The sequence below is a fragment of the Anas acuta genome, chromosome 6 (assembly GCF_963932015.1).
Source record: "Anas acuta chromosome 6, bAnaAcu1.1, whole genome shotgun sequence".
NCBI classification, from domain to species: domain Eukaryota; kingdom Metazoa; phylum Chordata; class Aves; order Anseriformes; family Anatidae; genus Anas; species Anas acuta.
This window is the reverse complement of record NC_088984.1, coordinates 22,856,618-22,871,923: the sequence shown is the minus strand read 5'-3', so window position 1 is coordinate 22,871,923 and position 15,306 is coordinate 22,856,618. Positions and strand designations below refer to the sequence as shown.

The 15,306-nt window shown below is 54.0% G+C and overlaps 1 protein-coding gene and 1 long non-coding RNA gene across 8 annotated transcripts in view; one reads left to right on the top strand and one right to left on the bottom strand.

Annotated features, from left to right (window-relative positions):
- Positions 1–2,697: 2,697 nt before the first annotated feature.
- HOXD3 (homeobox D3) overlaps positions 2,698–15,306 on the bottom strand; it is a 30,824-nt gene continuing 18,215 nt past the window's right edge. For 3 of the 7 annotated variants that reach the window (XM_068685756.1, XM_068685758.1, XM_068685757.1), the window contains 3 exons: positions 10,681–10,764; positions 6,679–7,230; positions 2,698–6,277 (listed from right to left, as the gene is read on the bottom strand). In XM_068685756.1, coding sequence (XP_068541857.1) covers positions 5,529–6,277; positions 6,679–7,171 — 1,242 coding nt within the window. In that variant the 5' untranslated portion in view covers positions 7,172–7,230; positions 10,681–10,764 and the 3' untranslated portion in view covers positions 2,698–5,528. Of the gene's footprint in view, positions 6,278–6,678; positions 7,231–10,680; positions 10,765–10,864; positions 11,004–11,502; positions 11,555–13,901; positions 14,264–15,306 lie in introns of those variants that run through there. The other 4 variants (XM_068685761.1, XM_068685760.1, XM_068685759.1 and 1 more) reach the window with 4 other exon arrangements.
- On the top strand, positions 10,088–13,366 carry LOC137858293 (uncharacterized). The gene is made up of 2 exons (XR_011097622.1): positions 10,088–11,570; positions 11,661–13,366. It is a non-coding gene; the product is annotated as an uncharacterized lncRNA (long non-coding RNA).

Genomic DNA, 15,306 nt, shown 5'->3' with positions numbered 1-15,306 from the left:
CAGCCTGGGGCACAATATTGCCACAGTTATCACCACAATAACACACGAGATTTGACAGATCCCTCTGCTGGCCCCTCTGCTGCCAGGATCCTGCCATCCATGAGAGCCGGTTCCTGGAGGCAGTGCCCAGGGGTAAGCAGGGCTGTGTGCCCATCCAAGCACTTGGAAAACGTTCAGTGGCCCTGTTACACTGGCAAGTCTTCAAAAGGCCCCGGGAAGAAGGCTATTAGGGAAGAAGAATCCCGGGGAAGTTTATTTTGTAGAGTGTGGCTAAAAGCAGGGATGTAGAGAGACCCCAGGGCACAGAAGGGAAATTGCCCTGTCGCTCTGACACAGCTCCAGGCACAGCTCCAGCACACACAAGGCCCTTCCAGAAGGGCAGGCACCTCTTCCTGAGGAAGGTGTGTTTTCCTCTTCCCTTGATATTTGCGTGCCACAAGCTCTCCTTTCCTGCCTGACCCCTGGGGCAGCTTCAGCAAGGCTGGGACAGGAGACCCGTGCTCTTCTACTACATGGGATTAACTACAAGGATCTTCTGCACAAACATGGAAGAGGAAGGTCTCGTCCTCCTTCCTTCAGGATTCCCCTAGAAGAGGGATTTCCCCATGGGCCTCTGTGCCATGTAATTCCCTGTTTCCTATCCAATGGCTGTAAATTTGGTTGGAAGGAGAAATTACAGGTATTGAGCATCCAGAGACATCAAGGTAAGCCCGCTACTGTGTGCAAAACAGAGGTGTCAAAGGGTCTGCAGCAAAGCCTGCTGCCCTGCCTAGCCCTTCTTGCCCCAAAATATCCTAAAAGCTGGCCCAGGAACACAGATCCAGCTTTCACACCTCACTCTGGTGTGGTTATCTACTCTCTCCCAGAGCTTCTGCTGCTACAAGGAGAACTGCACATCAGCAAATAAAGGATAAGCAAATATAAGTGCTGAAATTGTACGTTCAGGAGTATTTTTCCCCAGAATCCCCCCATCGTGCCACTTTGTAGCTCCTGTGCCGACTTTCTTCAGCTTTGTGCTCATGGCCATTGCAGCTGAGCCTCTCTGGGCTCATCCCAGCACAGCTCAGGGAGCTCCTGGGACCCTGGGCATCAGCAGAGGCTTGGGCATGCAGGCACAGACACCTCGCTGCCTGCAGGCTCCCTTTTGGCATCTTTGTGACTGAAGGGGCTCGTTCACAGTCTTGCTGGCTGGAAGCCACATTATGCCAGGGCTTTCCAGCTCAGGGACCGGGCTGTGCCTCTGCTGGCCAGGCTTTTGGTCAGGTCCCAGCTGGCTCAGGCCCGAGCTGAAGGAGGAGGAACTGCTGTTGGATGAAAAGTGTGCAGGGTGTGATTGATGAGCCCTGAACAGAGCCGCCCTGCTCCCTCCCCCTCCAGGCGTGTTCCCCACGAGGCCCACAGTGTGCCCACTGCCCTGCCTCGCCTGGCAATGGGGGCTGCTGCCTGCCTGCCAGCCTGGCGTTTAGCCCCCCAAAAGTGGCCAGGCCCATCTCCCACCTTTTAGAAAGGGAGCCCCAGCCAGCCAACCCAGCCGCTGGCTGGCCCAGCAGCACCGGCTCCTTTGTGCTGCCTCATGGCTTTTGTTCCCTGTGGGGCTGCAGCAGTGTGCAACCCTGTGGGGCTGCCACTGTGTGTGTCCCACTGGGCACACTCTGCGCACTGGCACAGAGCTGGATGGATGGCAGCACGACCACAGCTCCTTTCCTCCCGCCCCAGCCAGCAGCTGCCACCCAGGTGCCCCATCAGCAGCAGCCCAGCAGCTCTATCCTTTTTCCCTGTTTTTTTTTTTTTTTTTTTTTTTTTTTTTTTTTGTTTTGTTTTGTTTTTTTTTCCCAAGTGGAACCCCTTTTGTGCCCAGGCCTTCCTGCAGGCTGGTTCACAGGGCTGGCATGGCACTGGCAGCATGCAGACACTCCCGAGGCTCATCCTTCCTTCAGTCTCCTCCTGGCAATGGAGTCCCAGTGACCCTGCTGGTCCCCCACAAAGTCAGGGGTCTTCCTGGAGCTGCCAAGGGGCTCCATCCTTCAGGTATGGTCCCATGATGGCAGCTGCTCAGGGGGACCAGGGCTGAGAGCCTGCAGTGCTCTTGCTAACGAAGCAGGGCACTTTCGGCTTTGCTTTTCCAGCCCCACAAAACTGGCATCAACCCCACCCAAGAGGGGGTCACCGCATGGACCAGACCATCAAGCAGAGATCCAAAGCCCATTGATGCATTTGGGGTCATGGCCTCAGCAAAGCCTGGTGCCCTCCAATGCACCTCAGCCAGAGCAGCTCTGTGCCCCTGCCCCTGGGTCTGCAGTGGATGGAGGGAGCAGGGAAGGAAGGGGAAGGGATTATGTGGTTCCTATTTACAAAGAAAGGCGAGGCTGGGCTGAGCCCCATGGCTGGCCTTGGCAAACAAGTTGTGAGTTGTGTTTTAAATGGGTGGCTGGAGCTCAGCGCATCAGACGCTGTTGCAAAGGAGCTGAGTTCCTCTTGAGTGTGGAGGGAAAGGGGCTCGTTTATAATTTATGAGTTTTAAATAATGGGCCAAGAAAAAGTCTGGCTTGTGCCAAAGTGTCTTTCTCCTCTAGATTGCTGATGCTTGTACAAACATTGTAAAAATGCCAGCGATCTCACTAAAGTAACATTACTTCTAATAATTAGGTTATCATCACGGACTTCTATCGCGTTACAAACGAGACGCCTCTGCCAGAGTCACGGAGAAGAAAGTGAATTTATTTACAATAAGATTCCCCCTCGCACACGCTCCTCCTCCTCCCCCGCTGGAGACCAAGTCTGCAAACCCCGGCTTGCCGCCACTGCACAAGAACAAGGGAGGCCAGCACGCCTCGGCGGCACAGTGCTGGCGCTCAGGCGGCGTCTCTGGAAACCCCGTCTTCCTCCGGTCTGGGGAAGGGCTATCTGTACACGGCCTTTTCTCTCTTAACGGATTTTATGAAGGACTAATAGTGTAAGTCAGAGCAGACACTGTTTGAAGAACAGTCTACAGAGCACGAAGGTGGAAAACACTTGGGAAAAGCACGTTGGGTTACACCAGGGACGGCCCCGCAGAAATGGTGCCGCCTTGTCATTTTGCAGCTGGAAGCAAATGATGAGAGACACGTCGTGTTTTCGAGAACACACAAAAAAATATACATGGACAATTCCAGTCGTGGGTACATCAATTACAGAAGGCTTGGAGATACAAACATATATATATACTTATGGAATATCATAGAAGTATAATTCACGAGTAGTGTCTAGCCTTACTTTTCATATCATTTGTATATTTTGATCACTCCAGGATGGAGCTTCTAAGAAATGATCGTGTGAGGACTTCCATAGAGAACAATTTTAGGGCTCAAAATGGTTAAAATATGTTTCTGACCAAAGTAGTTTATTCTGTTCTCTTTTGTTTACACATCTACAACACATATATCCAAATTTGCTTGGGTAAAAGTGAAATTTAATAAAAGATACACTTTTTCAGCATAGTACAACATCATTAAAATTGCACAGAGGGGAAAATAAAACTCTAAGTGGTATTTTGAATCATTACTGTCCAGCCAAACACAAATATCTGAAGACAGAGAAGAGAGAGGGAAGGGGAAAGAGAGAAAGAGAGGAAAGAGAGAAAGAGAGAAAGAGAGAAAGAGAGAAAGAGAGAAAGAGAGAGAGAGAAAGAGAGAAAGAGAGAAAGAGAAGAGAAGAGAGAAAGAGAGAAAGAGAGAAAGAGAGAAAGAGAGAAAGAGAGAAAGAGAGAAAGAGAGAAAGAGAGAAAGAGAGAAAGAGAGAAAGAGAGAAAGAAACTTGTCTGTGTTGAGCAGAATTGGAGGAGTTAAAATATTCCTCACAATAGGAATTCCAGGTCCTGTCATTAGAGGATGGAGTAGGAGTTGCAGTGTTTGTCAAACTTGAAAGTTACGTGTCAGATGGTTTTGTGGGGAATACAGAAGATCTGATTAATCTTTAACTCGACACTTTTAGAAATAGGTAAGAGTAGACTTCTCGGAGCGACATGTACCGTCAGGAAGAGACTTTAATGCCAACCTTTACAGAAAGTATCTCTGTAAGTCCAGTGAGGAATTCAACACAGCCGTGTAACTAAAGAGGAGAAAACACGAGGTTTCAGAGCACCGTTCTTTTTTTTTTTTTTTTTTTTCCTTTTTTTCCCCCTTTATTTTCTCTCCCTTTTTTTTTTTTTTTTAATATATATTTTTATTCTTCCCCGTGTGTTAGCTGTCCCCTTCACGGGACCGGGCTGTCTTAGGCTCTGGGACTCTGTCCGCGCCCCGCCCTGGCAGCTCCTTTTCGGCTGTATGTATCTGATTGTCAATTTTCTTTCAAAGTTTATTTTTATGATAAAAACAAGAGGAAAAGCTCGGGCTTCCAAAGATGTCTAAAAATTTGATTTATGGTTAGTATAAAGACAACAGTATAAATAACAAAGGAGGTGGCAGCTGCTGCACGGATTGCTATGGAGACCCTAATGAAATTAGCACTATCAGAGGGTTTCTAATATATTTGTTTTGCGTTAAGCTTCTAATTTCTTTCCTATTTCAGATAGCCAGAATGTAATGAACAACAACAACAAAAGTAGAAAAAAACAAAATAGCCCACCGAAAAAATGCGTGCGACAGATCCCTAGTCAATAAATAAATGCTAACCTCACCGAGGTTTTCGTAGGCAGGATTTGGTCTGACTCAAGATGGCCAAGCCTCGTAGACCGCCTCCTCCCCGCGGCTGCGCTCCCAGCGCGGAGGCGGCCCCGCGGTGCCAGCCGGGCTGAAATAAATACTTGAAAAAAATACTGCGCTTTTTTTTTTTTTAACTTTTTTTTTTTTTTTTTCGAGTGTAACGGCTCCTTGTGTGACGCCACGGTTTGTTTTACTCTATTATTGACTTACAAGTCGCTGTCTTAATTAATCCTTACATAAACTACAAACACCAGCCACTGTTACAACTGTTCAAGACTACTCTCTCAACTAGCTCAGACCGAAGATACTAAATAGGTGAAATGTAAGTCACCACGGACCTGGATCGATCTCCCGAAGCGTTGGTGAATAAACTCTACAAATAGCCACATAAATACATTAAGACGAGGATAAATAATCAGTGATACAAAAATGTCTCGCTTAAAATAATAAATACGTATCATTTAGTCCGCTGCGATCCTCACGTTACGGAAGAATTCATAAATTAACTTCTCTGAAATAAACTCACACGCGGGCAAGTTCCCACCGCTCACAACTGGTCTACAACACCTCAGCATGACGCGCTGCTAACACTAATGGATCTCTAAGACTTACCTTCAAGTACATCATTACCAGCTTATTAGTCCCTTGGTTTGCAGTATATTGCACTGTCATGCTTACAACAGCTAGAAAAGGACGGCTCCTGCTCACGGACCTACTCGGGGCTGCGGGGAAGGAGGGTGGTGGCTCTTAGGGGAGGCAAATCCGCTAATACTGCTGGCACCGGCAACACGGTCACGTCCGAAAAGTGAGGTAATCAGAGGCGAGCCCGCTCCGCTCGCTCCCGGCCCGCTACAGATGCGTGAGCTTGGGCGCCTCCTGCATCCGTCCCTGAGACGTGTGGTGAGAGGAGAGGTCCGTGTAGGTGGGGTGGGGGTCGCAAGGTCCGTGGTGGTGGCTGCCGGGGATCTGCGCGGCGCAGCTGTAGTCCACGCTGGCGGAGGAGGGGTGCTGCAGGTGCCCCAGGTTGAACATGGGGCCCGAGGCCGGCATCGAGTCCACGAAGTTACCCCCGACGTAGACGGGGCTGCCCTGCAGGCCGGGGTTGGCGAAGCCGCCGCTGCTCTGCAGGGGGTGCGGATCGTACTCCGCGCCCGCGTAGCGCTTCTGCTGCGGCAGGCAGCTGCTCAGCGGCGCCGTGTAGGCGGCCAGCCCGTACATGCTCTGCTGGGACTTGGCGAAGGAGGTGGGCGAGGGGGTGTCGTAGCTGAGGCTGTTGACACCGGGGAGCTGGCTGGAGTAGCCGACGTGGTTCGGGCCGCTCAGGGGGGGGCTGCGGTCCGGGGACTGCCCCACGGGGGAGTGCATGATCCCTTTGGCTTTCTGGTCCTTTTTGTACTTCATCCTGCGGTTCTGGAACCAGATCTTGATCTGCCGCTCGGTCAGGTTCAGCAGGTTGGCCATCTCCACCCGGCGCGGCCGGCACAGGTAGCGGTTGAAGTGGAACTCCTTCTCCAGCTCCACCAGCTGCGCGCTGGTGTAGGCTGTGCGCACCCGCTTGGAGGCCGGTCCGGGGGGGCTCTTGTCCTCGCAGCTCTCTCCTGCGGGGAAGAGGCGCCGAGAGCCGTTGGTCCCCCCCGAAAGCCCCCTGGGGTCCCCCGGAGCCCCCCGCCCCCTCCCGCTCCGCAGGGGACCCGGGGGCGGCCTCCCCCCACACACACTCCCCCCACCGTCACCACCCCCCGACGGCGCCCCCCCTCCTCCCCGCTGCCTCCCTCCAGAGCCCGTCCAGGCCCTTCGTGGTCCGCTCCCGCCGCTCCTGGGCTTGCGGGGGGAATGAGACAGGAGCCCCCAAGCCGCCCTCCCCTCCCCCCAGGGCTGGGACCCCCGAGCCGGCAGCCGGAGGAAGGCTGGGGCCGGCTCCCAGGCTGTGCCCCCAGGACAGGGCAGGGGCGGGCATCGGGACGGGGGGGGATATGAGGGGCGGGTGTGGGGCGGCTACCTGAGGGGGGGCAGGTGCTTTTCTGCTTGGAGTTCTGCCGGGACTCCTTCATCCAGGGGAATATCTGCTTGCTGAGGGTGGCTGTGGAGGAGCCCGAGGAGTTGGGCCCCCCCTTGGCTTTCTTCGGAGGGGGCGCGCTGGGAGGGTTGGGCGGGGAGGAGGGCGGCAGCGCGGGGGGCTGCTGCTCGCCCATGCCCGGGGGCTGGCTGCCCCCGGGGCCGCCCCCCGCCGTCCTCATGCAGCTGCCGTTCAGCTCGCTGCCCTTGTGCGCCGGGCCGCGGCCGGGCGCCGAGCCCTGGACGGAGCAGGCGGAGGCGGGGTACTCGCCGTCCAGGCCGGCCGGGCCGTAGGGCTGGTGGGCCGCTCCGTAGGGGTAGGCATCGGCCTTGCTGTACGTGTAGCCCCCGAAGAGCCCCGCGTTGTCGTAGTAGGCGGCTTTCTGCATCTTGCGCTCTGCGATCGCCAAGGCCCGCGGCCCCTGCTCAAATATCATTGACTGCCTCCCCGCGCCTCACGTCGTCGGCCTGGGCCACTCGCCGCCGCGGGAGCCACCTGGGGAGGGGGACAGCGGAGACACAAAAGAGACCTTCAGTGGTGGGCACCTGCCTGGGAGAGGTCAGCCTGGCCCCGGCACATCCCGCATCCCCGAGTCCCCGGCCTTGGTGGGACAGGGGGAGCGGGGACAGCAGGCGTGGGGACAGGTGACACCATGATAGGATCAGGGGACACGGAGCAGGGGACACCATGGAAGGAACAGGAGACACCGGGGAAGGAGCAGGGGACACCATGGAAGAACAGGGAACATCCAGGAAGGAGCAGGAGACGTCATGGAAGGAGCAGGGAACATCATGGAAGGAACAGAGAACACCAGAGAAGGAGCAGGGACATCAAGGAAGGAGCAGGGGACACCGGAGAAGAAGCAGAAGACACCAGAGAAGGACCAGAGTCACCAGGGGGAAGCAGGGAGCACCAGGGAAGGGGCAGAGCCACCAGGGCACGCTCTGGAAGGCCCAGGGGACCCCAGGGCAGAAGCTACCCAAGAAGGACAGCACTGCGGAGGAGCAGGAGCGCATTGTTGGGGCTTCCTAGAGACAGCTTTCTCGGGGTCTTTGAGGACCTGGGGTTCTTGTTGGTTTGTTTGCTTGTTATGTTTTGCTTGGTCTTTGGGCCGTTTCCTCGGGAATCTGGCAAAGGCTCCCAGAGAGCACCGCGGAGCCAGCCCCGCTCCGCTGCCCGGGGACGCCCCGCTCCGCAACCACGTCAGGGGCCCGGCCACGGGTGGGTGCTGTCCCCAGAGCCCCCCCGGAGCCATTTGGGCAGAGATCCCGCGGGCATCCCCCACAGCCGCCCGCCGGCACGCGTGCGCACGGCCGCGCACGGCTGACATGATGGATTGAGCCGGGCTGCGGCCGGGCGAAGGCAGAAAAATCCCATCGCCTTTGTACACCCGGCCTCCTTCTTGCCCCGGATTCCTCCGGAGTTAAAGTATAACCGACGCCATTCACTAACTTCGCTTTGCACTATAAAGGATGTCGCAGGTCAGCTCCCCTATTTTAATTCCGTGATGAATTAAAATCACTCACCCGACGTTTCTCATCCCTTTCATTTGTCCCCATCAGAAAGAACCTGAGACACTGGTGATGGTTTTTAAGGGATGGTTTTCATTATAAACGCTGATTCTATGATCTCTTCTTTTACTGGCCTGCAAACTCATGGCGCTCCCCTCCCCGCCCCCCGATCAAGCCGCCCAGCCTGGAAATGCCCGAGGATGAGAGGTCCCCGGAGGTCCCAGTTTTGGGGCAGGGCGCTGCCTTTCCCCTGGTCGCACCCGGGACTTCTCTCTTGCTGCAGGACAGAAACTGGCCCGCAATCTGGCTACAGCTTTTTAGTATTCCCTGTTCTCAATTTTACGTGGTATTTTTCTTGTCGGGTTGTGTTTGCCTCTCACATTTTCAGTAATTTTAAAGATTAGCACATACTTCAGCTGACTGTATAAGTCTGAACCTCACCGTACCTTTCTTCAAGGTTCAAACCTATTAACATGCCAGAGAAAAGTAGCTCAAAATTTTTGAACAGTGTCTGAAAATTACCATTCTCCAGCCCGTATTAGGCAACATTACAATAGCACTACTCTTTCTCCCGTAGTAAATGGTATAGTTAAGTACCTAAAAATTCCCTAAAATTCACTGCCATACACGTCTGTACGGGGAGAGCTGCAGCCCTCAGCAGCTCTCGACAGTTTATCCCCGGTCACAAACCGCCGCCGTCCTTTTCTTCCCAGAACAAAAGCGTGGGATCATCTGGGAAGCAGATAAGAATGGGAAAGGAGCTGTTCTAGTCTCCTGGAAAGTTTTAGTAAAAGGATGTCTAAGGGAACGAAGAGTGGGGATTCAGATGAGTTTTAATAAACTACTATAATCTGGACGAGCCTTGAAAGTATTTTTCTGCAAAATAATTCTGTCGCTCATTTTCCACTTCTATCATCTACATTTTCGGGAGCAGTCTGGACTGAGGACTTTTGTTAGCACAACACTGCCTTGAGCGTATGCTTTTATGTGCCTCGTAAAATATAGTTCCCAAAAGAATACGCAGAATCTTAAGAAAGAATATTGCTGTTAAGCTGTTAAAAGCCTTATTTCTTTTCTGAAATACCAACTGCTTGTGAACTCTGCTTGAACCTAAAAAGGAGGCTATGGGCCATAAATCACATGGACAATGCTCAACTGTTTGGTGGCTCATCTTTAGATCTTAAAAAGAGAGAGAGGGAGAGAAAGAGGAAGAGAGAGACCTTTCTAGGTTTTGATTTTCCACGAGTGCAAGGCCCAGGGTGATGTTTTTGTAGGGAACACCAAAGCAGGGGCTCGACACTTGGTGGTTTGGCCAGAAACAGCCTCCAGGAAAAAAAGGTGACATCCAAATGGCGAGGCCGATCCGTGGGAGGTGGGCTCGGAGGCACTGAGGTTAGGAAACCGCAAAGTATCCATGTCTGTGTTTCGAATTTCCCTTCCTCCTCTCCAGAAAGGTTAACCTCAGCTGAACCGCTCGGCGTTACACATGATAATGGGGCTCTTTGTCCCGCCGCTGGTCTCAGCGCCTTTGAGGTGCCCCCGCCGCGGGGGCTCAGCACCCACAGCCCGAGCCCCGCGCTCCGCACCCGCGGAGACCCGCGCAGGGCCCGCGGCCAGCTGCGCCCCGGCACTTCCATATTAAGCAGTTCTCTCCTAAAACTTCCACTACACTTAATTCTGCCGAGGATCAATATCTCATATGATACCGAATAAATAAAAGGCGGCGAGAGCGGCCTGTGGAGCGGTTATTAAGGCAGCCGGAGCTCTCAGGGCGCATATCAATGCACCTGTCATTGCGGTTTGTAGCAAAATTTATGACCGCGAGTGCTGTGGCAGTAAACGCTCCGGCCAGGAATGAAAAGGAAAACACTTCCCAAGCCCCAGCACTTTCAGAAGTGCAAAGCAGCCTGCGCGTAGGAGGGAGCCCGGCAAAAGAATTCCCCACTCGGCACATTTCCCGGCCGGCGGCCCGGAGGGAGCCCCGTATATAAGGGGAGCGCTGGGGCCGCCGGCGGCCGCGGCCGGCCCGCGGGCAGGGAACCGGGCGGCTGCCGGGACGGGCACCCACCGGCTGCCGGGGAGCCGGCCGAGCCGAGCGGGGGTTCCCTGCCTTTCGGGGGGCCGGGGGAGCGAGGGCAGGGGAGGGCCGGCTCCGGCTCTGGCGGGGCTTTAAAGCAGGTTCGGAGCTCCCCGGGGAGCCCCCCTTCTTCCCAAGGCTGGGCCCAGACTGTGGCTGCTCCCCAGCCGGGTCCGGCAGCGAGCTGCGTGTCCCGGCGGGGCTTCCCAGGGACTGCTGCTCCTCGGCCTCCATGCAGCGACAGCCCCGGGAGCCTGCAGCCCCGGCCCCGCTCCCCGGCGGCTCTGCTCCCTCCGGAGGGGCCGTCGGGCCGGGGACAGCGGGAGACGGACGGAAAAGGAAATTTAGAGAACTCACCACACTTATGTTTTTTCTTGAATTTTGACTTTAACAGTGTGTGTAGGATCTTCAGGTTCCTTGGGATAATCCTTGGGCACGGACCTGCAACAAAATTGAGAACTCTCAGCGGAAGCTGGTTTGTTTTGGACTTTCTTCCTTAGGACTTTGTTAATAAATGCACGTCTTGTCCGCAGCCCCTCACCGTGTCTCTAAGTCCACGTCAGATCTTTTAGCAGACAAAGGGCAGACGCTTCTCTTCATTTATTAATAACGCTTTGGGAGAGGCGGGGAGCGAAGAAACGAGCAAAATACCCCCGGAGAGCCGCCGCCTCCACCGCAGCGAGGCCGAGGGGAGCCGGCGGGGTCCGAGCCGGGGCCCCAGCGCCCAGGAGCCGCGGGCAGCCCCCGCTCGGTGGAGGGCTCCGCTCCTGCGGGGCTGGCGCGGGTCCTTCTCCACCCCCCCCGGCTCCCCATCCACCGGCTGAGACTGAGAGAAAGAGAAGCGAAGAGACCCCGACTCTGAAAATACGCCGCAAACGTTTGTGGCTCGAAACGCGCATTTTGCATCTGATCGTGTAATGTGTCGAGTCAGGACTTTAAGAACTTAAGAGTGCCAGAAAATCCCCCACAAAGAAGCCCAGGTCATTATAAAGACGATATCTAGCAGCCATAAGCCTTTGAAATGACCTTTGGCTTGTATAGCAATAACTCACCACTTAATGAACAACCAACGGAAGCGCCTCCAATAGCTCACAACACAACAGACATTACAACTTTCCACCAAGTCTTCTCTCTCCCTACCCAAACCCAGTAGGATGCGGCATTCCCCTTCCAAATCACCTTAATTTATGCTGGCAAACTGGAGTTAGGGAAGTGGAGCTTCATGATTACACACGGTGCTCGCTCAGGTTCCTGGCCCGGGCCTGTCCCGGTAACGTCTTATATAATATATGCACGTGGGCGTACGTCAACTTTAAGTGCTTTATTTTTTTTAACAGAGATCATTAGAAATAGCACTTTACGGCGTGCAGGAAGAAAAGAAAGCGTAAGTTGGGTTGCACCTTAGCCCCTGAGCGGAGAGAGTGTAACACTGCACACCAAGTCATTGTTACCCGCTGTTGCTAAACGTGGTAAGTTTTCGTCTTGCGTCTAATTAATTATCGACTTCTCTTCCCTTTTCGAAGCAGCCTCACAAGCAATAGCCTCCTTGCTCTGGACATGCTTTACTTGGCGACAGGTTGGGCAAATACATAGATTTCCACGGCCAGAAGGAGAACCTGCAAAGTTTGCGCTGCGAAGAGGGGAGTCTCGGGCTCGCCGGGCTTGAGCTCTGCTCCAACCGAGCCGACTGCGGAGAAGAAGTTGCCAGAGCTCAAACCAGGGAAATCTTTAGAATTATTCAGGCGTGGGCCCAATAAAGGTATTATTGAAATTTTAGGTGAAGTTATAAGTGAGTGCTTCCATCGAGCCAAATGAAATGCTGCTTGCAGTAATTGGATTCAGCTGACTAACTTGGCAGGCCAGCAGCTTGGAGGCATACAGCTAAGAAAAATGTTCACTGCCTTTAACTTCTGATCGAGCAGAGCAAGACGCAACAGAGAAAAAAAAAAAAAAAAAAAGAGAGAGAGAGAGAGAAGAAAGACCCCCCCCAACTTTGTCCCCTGGCCCCATCGCCCTGCTGCGGCTGCCCCCGAGGAGGACTCGCCCGGGTGGCTCGGGGCGGGTGGGACCTGGCGCAGCCTGACCCCCGCCGCTGCTCACCGCCACAAAGCGAGCTTTTCCAGGGGTTTCCCCCAAAACACACTGCCCGAGAGCTCGGCCGGGCTTCGGGAAGGCCCCGGGGTAGAGACGGCAGCTCCTGGGAGCCGAAAGCAGCCCAGGAGGGAGCTGAGCCGCGGGTGCACGCGAGGAGGCTTCGGGGCCCTTTGCAGCGGCTGCAGCCCCGCGGCCGCCCCAGGTCAGCCTCGGGCACCCTTCTGGCACCGCATTGATCACACCGCCCCAGCGCACGGCCACGAACTTCTCGGGAGACAAATATCACAGCGAGCCTCCCCAGCCCTTGCGGCTCGGAGGCGTGAGAGCAGTGGCAACGGCGGCACCACCACACCGGAGGAGGAGAGCAGCGGCCCCGAGGAGCAAGGAGAGGGGAGAAGGCACGAGAAGGCGCTCGGCATGAGTATTTAAGACACCAAACGTAGAGGCTCCATTACCTATGAGCCTATTTCAAATCGCACTGTGCAAATCCACACGGCTACCCCCTGCCCGGCTACCCACGGCAACGAATTAATGGGATGCTCAATCTTACTTTGGCGATGGGAGCGTCCAGCAAAGTTGTCTCCCCCTCTTTTTTTTTTTATTTATTTATTTTTTTGGTTATTTGTAATTCCCTTCCTGAAACTACGGAAAATGGGGATAGGAGAGAGATAAACCTTTTCTCCTAGCCTTTGGGAAGGAGTTCGCTTTTTATTCAAACGGCATAATAAAAAGGAGATACAGCTTAAAACGCACAAGGAGGTGGAGATTACTTCATGCATTTGCAGCCGTCGTGGGCAGAGATTACAAACAAATTCCAGACAGTCCCTGAGTAAAGGCGATAATGCAGCCCCTGTGGTTAAAGGTCCCATTTTGTCATGCAGTTGCTTACCTGTGTGTCAATTTATCATAAACCTGGGCTCCTCACTTTTCAGGATCTGTGCTTGCAGCTCTTAGAATATATCCTTCACCCTTTGTCTGCAGACAATACTGTCCTAAACCTGATCTTGCGGTTTTACAGACATTTCCACACACCATAATTCCCGATAGAACGAAAACAGGCACAGGCTCAACTACCAATAAAAGAGAGCGAGTGGAAATCGGAATTTGTTGGGGTTTAGGAAAAAAAAAAAAAATCAACACACAACCCTTTAGCCATCAGCCTCCTGGAATCAAAGGCGGAAACTGGCCGGCTCTCGTTTTGTTTTGTTTTTAAATCGTGCGGCCATGGATGAATTTGGGGGAAGAGCAGGAGAACCCCCTTTCTGACCAGAAATATAGGCACTGCCCTAAAATCCAGCCACATTCGCCCACGTGATCGCGGGAGCAGCTCGCCGGGGCTGAGGCTGGCCCGCTCCCCTCGCCCCCTCGCAGCGGGGCTGCCCAGACGGGACCGGGGGCGGCGACACCCCCGCGCCCCGCGCCCCGCTCCCCGGCCGCTCCGCACCGCCCCGCACCGCACCGCGCCGGCCGGCTCCCGCACTTACGCGCCCCGCGGAGCTGGCGGGGCCGCTCCGCGCCCGCCCGAGCGCCGGGGAAGAGGTGAACTCCGCCGGGTACGGCCAGGGAGTGGAGCGAGAGGAGGAATTGGGAACCGGCTGCACCCCACCGCCTGAGCCCCGGGCAGCTCGGCAGCAGCGCTGCTCCGGCGGCAAGGCGCCCGGGCCGACCGGAGAGCGCGGGTTTTTGGGTTTCTCTTTCTCCGTTCCGTGAAATATGCTGGGCTGCTGGGACTACCCCTGTCTGGAGGCTAAAGAAGCGTCGGGGAAGAAAAAAAAAAAAAAAAAAAAAAAAGAACTCATGACATTTGTGCGTGTGTGTGTCTGCCCTGAGCCTGCCTCCCCTCTCCGTGTGTGTGTAGAGACACAGAGCAACCCCGGTGTATATCCGTCATGTGTGCCCACAAAGCTCCCCAACAATTCCAGTTCGGCAAAATATATATATATTAGCTTCTCTGTTTGATTTTCTAACATATCAGTAGCTATAAATACACCACACCTAATCTAACATCTGCTATGATTTCATTACCATCCAAAGCACGGGGATGTGACAGTAACGTATTACCTTACAATACTAACCGTAAGTGCATTGTAACATTTATCTAAATTACATTGCTTTTCCTGACTTTGCAAACCAGTTATAAAAAGATTGGAGTCCGGTGATGGAAGCGTAAGTTCAATGTAAATTATTGTGTACGGCTTCGGATTTATAATCCTATATTTCTTCGAAATGATGCACTTAAATCTCGCCCCAAGTAAGAGGCAATGGTTCTTTATATCCTTTTCCGTCAGCCATATATTTCGGCGTCTGTGTACTTTCGCAGAGCCCCCGCGCCTGTGTGTACACACGCAGAGCCCCGCACACCCCATGCCTTGTGCACGCTCGCGTGTGTACACACACGGCCGAAGGCTCTTCTGCCGGGCTTCGGGCATTTGGGATGACGACGAGGTCTTTCTCTTCCCACACACCACTGAGAGGGGAAAGTTGGGCTCCGGTCGAGTCCAGAGCAAGAGGAGGCTGGGGAAGAAAATGCCTCCTCGGGGGGCAGCTCGAAAAGCCCTGGAAAAAGTGGCTGTTCGGAGGCTAAAAAAGGTGAAATTTAAGGTAAAAATGGAGGCCGGCAGGAAGAAAGGAGCGCCCTCGCCACCAGAATTAAGACATCGCAGAGGGGACTGAGAAAGTATTAAGGAAATGTTAATCCTCGGCGCTGGTGGGACTCCAGCTTTGCGTGAATTTGTCTCCAGTAAAGGATCTAAGACTTCTTCAATCGGAGCATATGTTCATAGAGCAATAAAACAGAAAGATTTACAGTCTCCGCCCGCCCCCCAGCAGCCTCGCACCCTTTCAGGAATTACTTATGATGATTTATAACAACAACTCCAGCAATTGTCA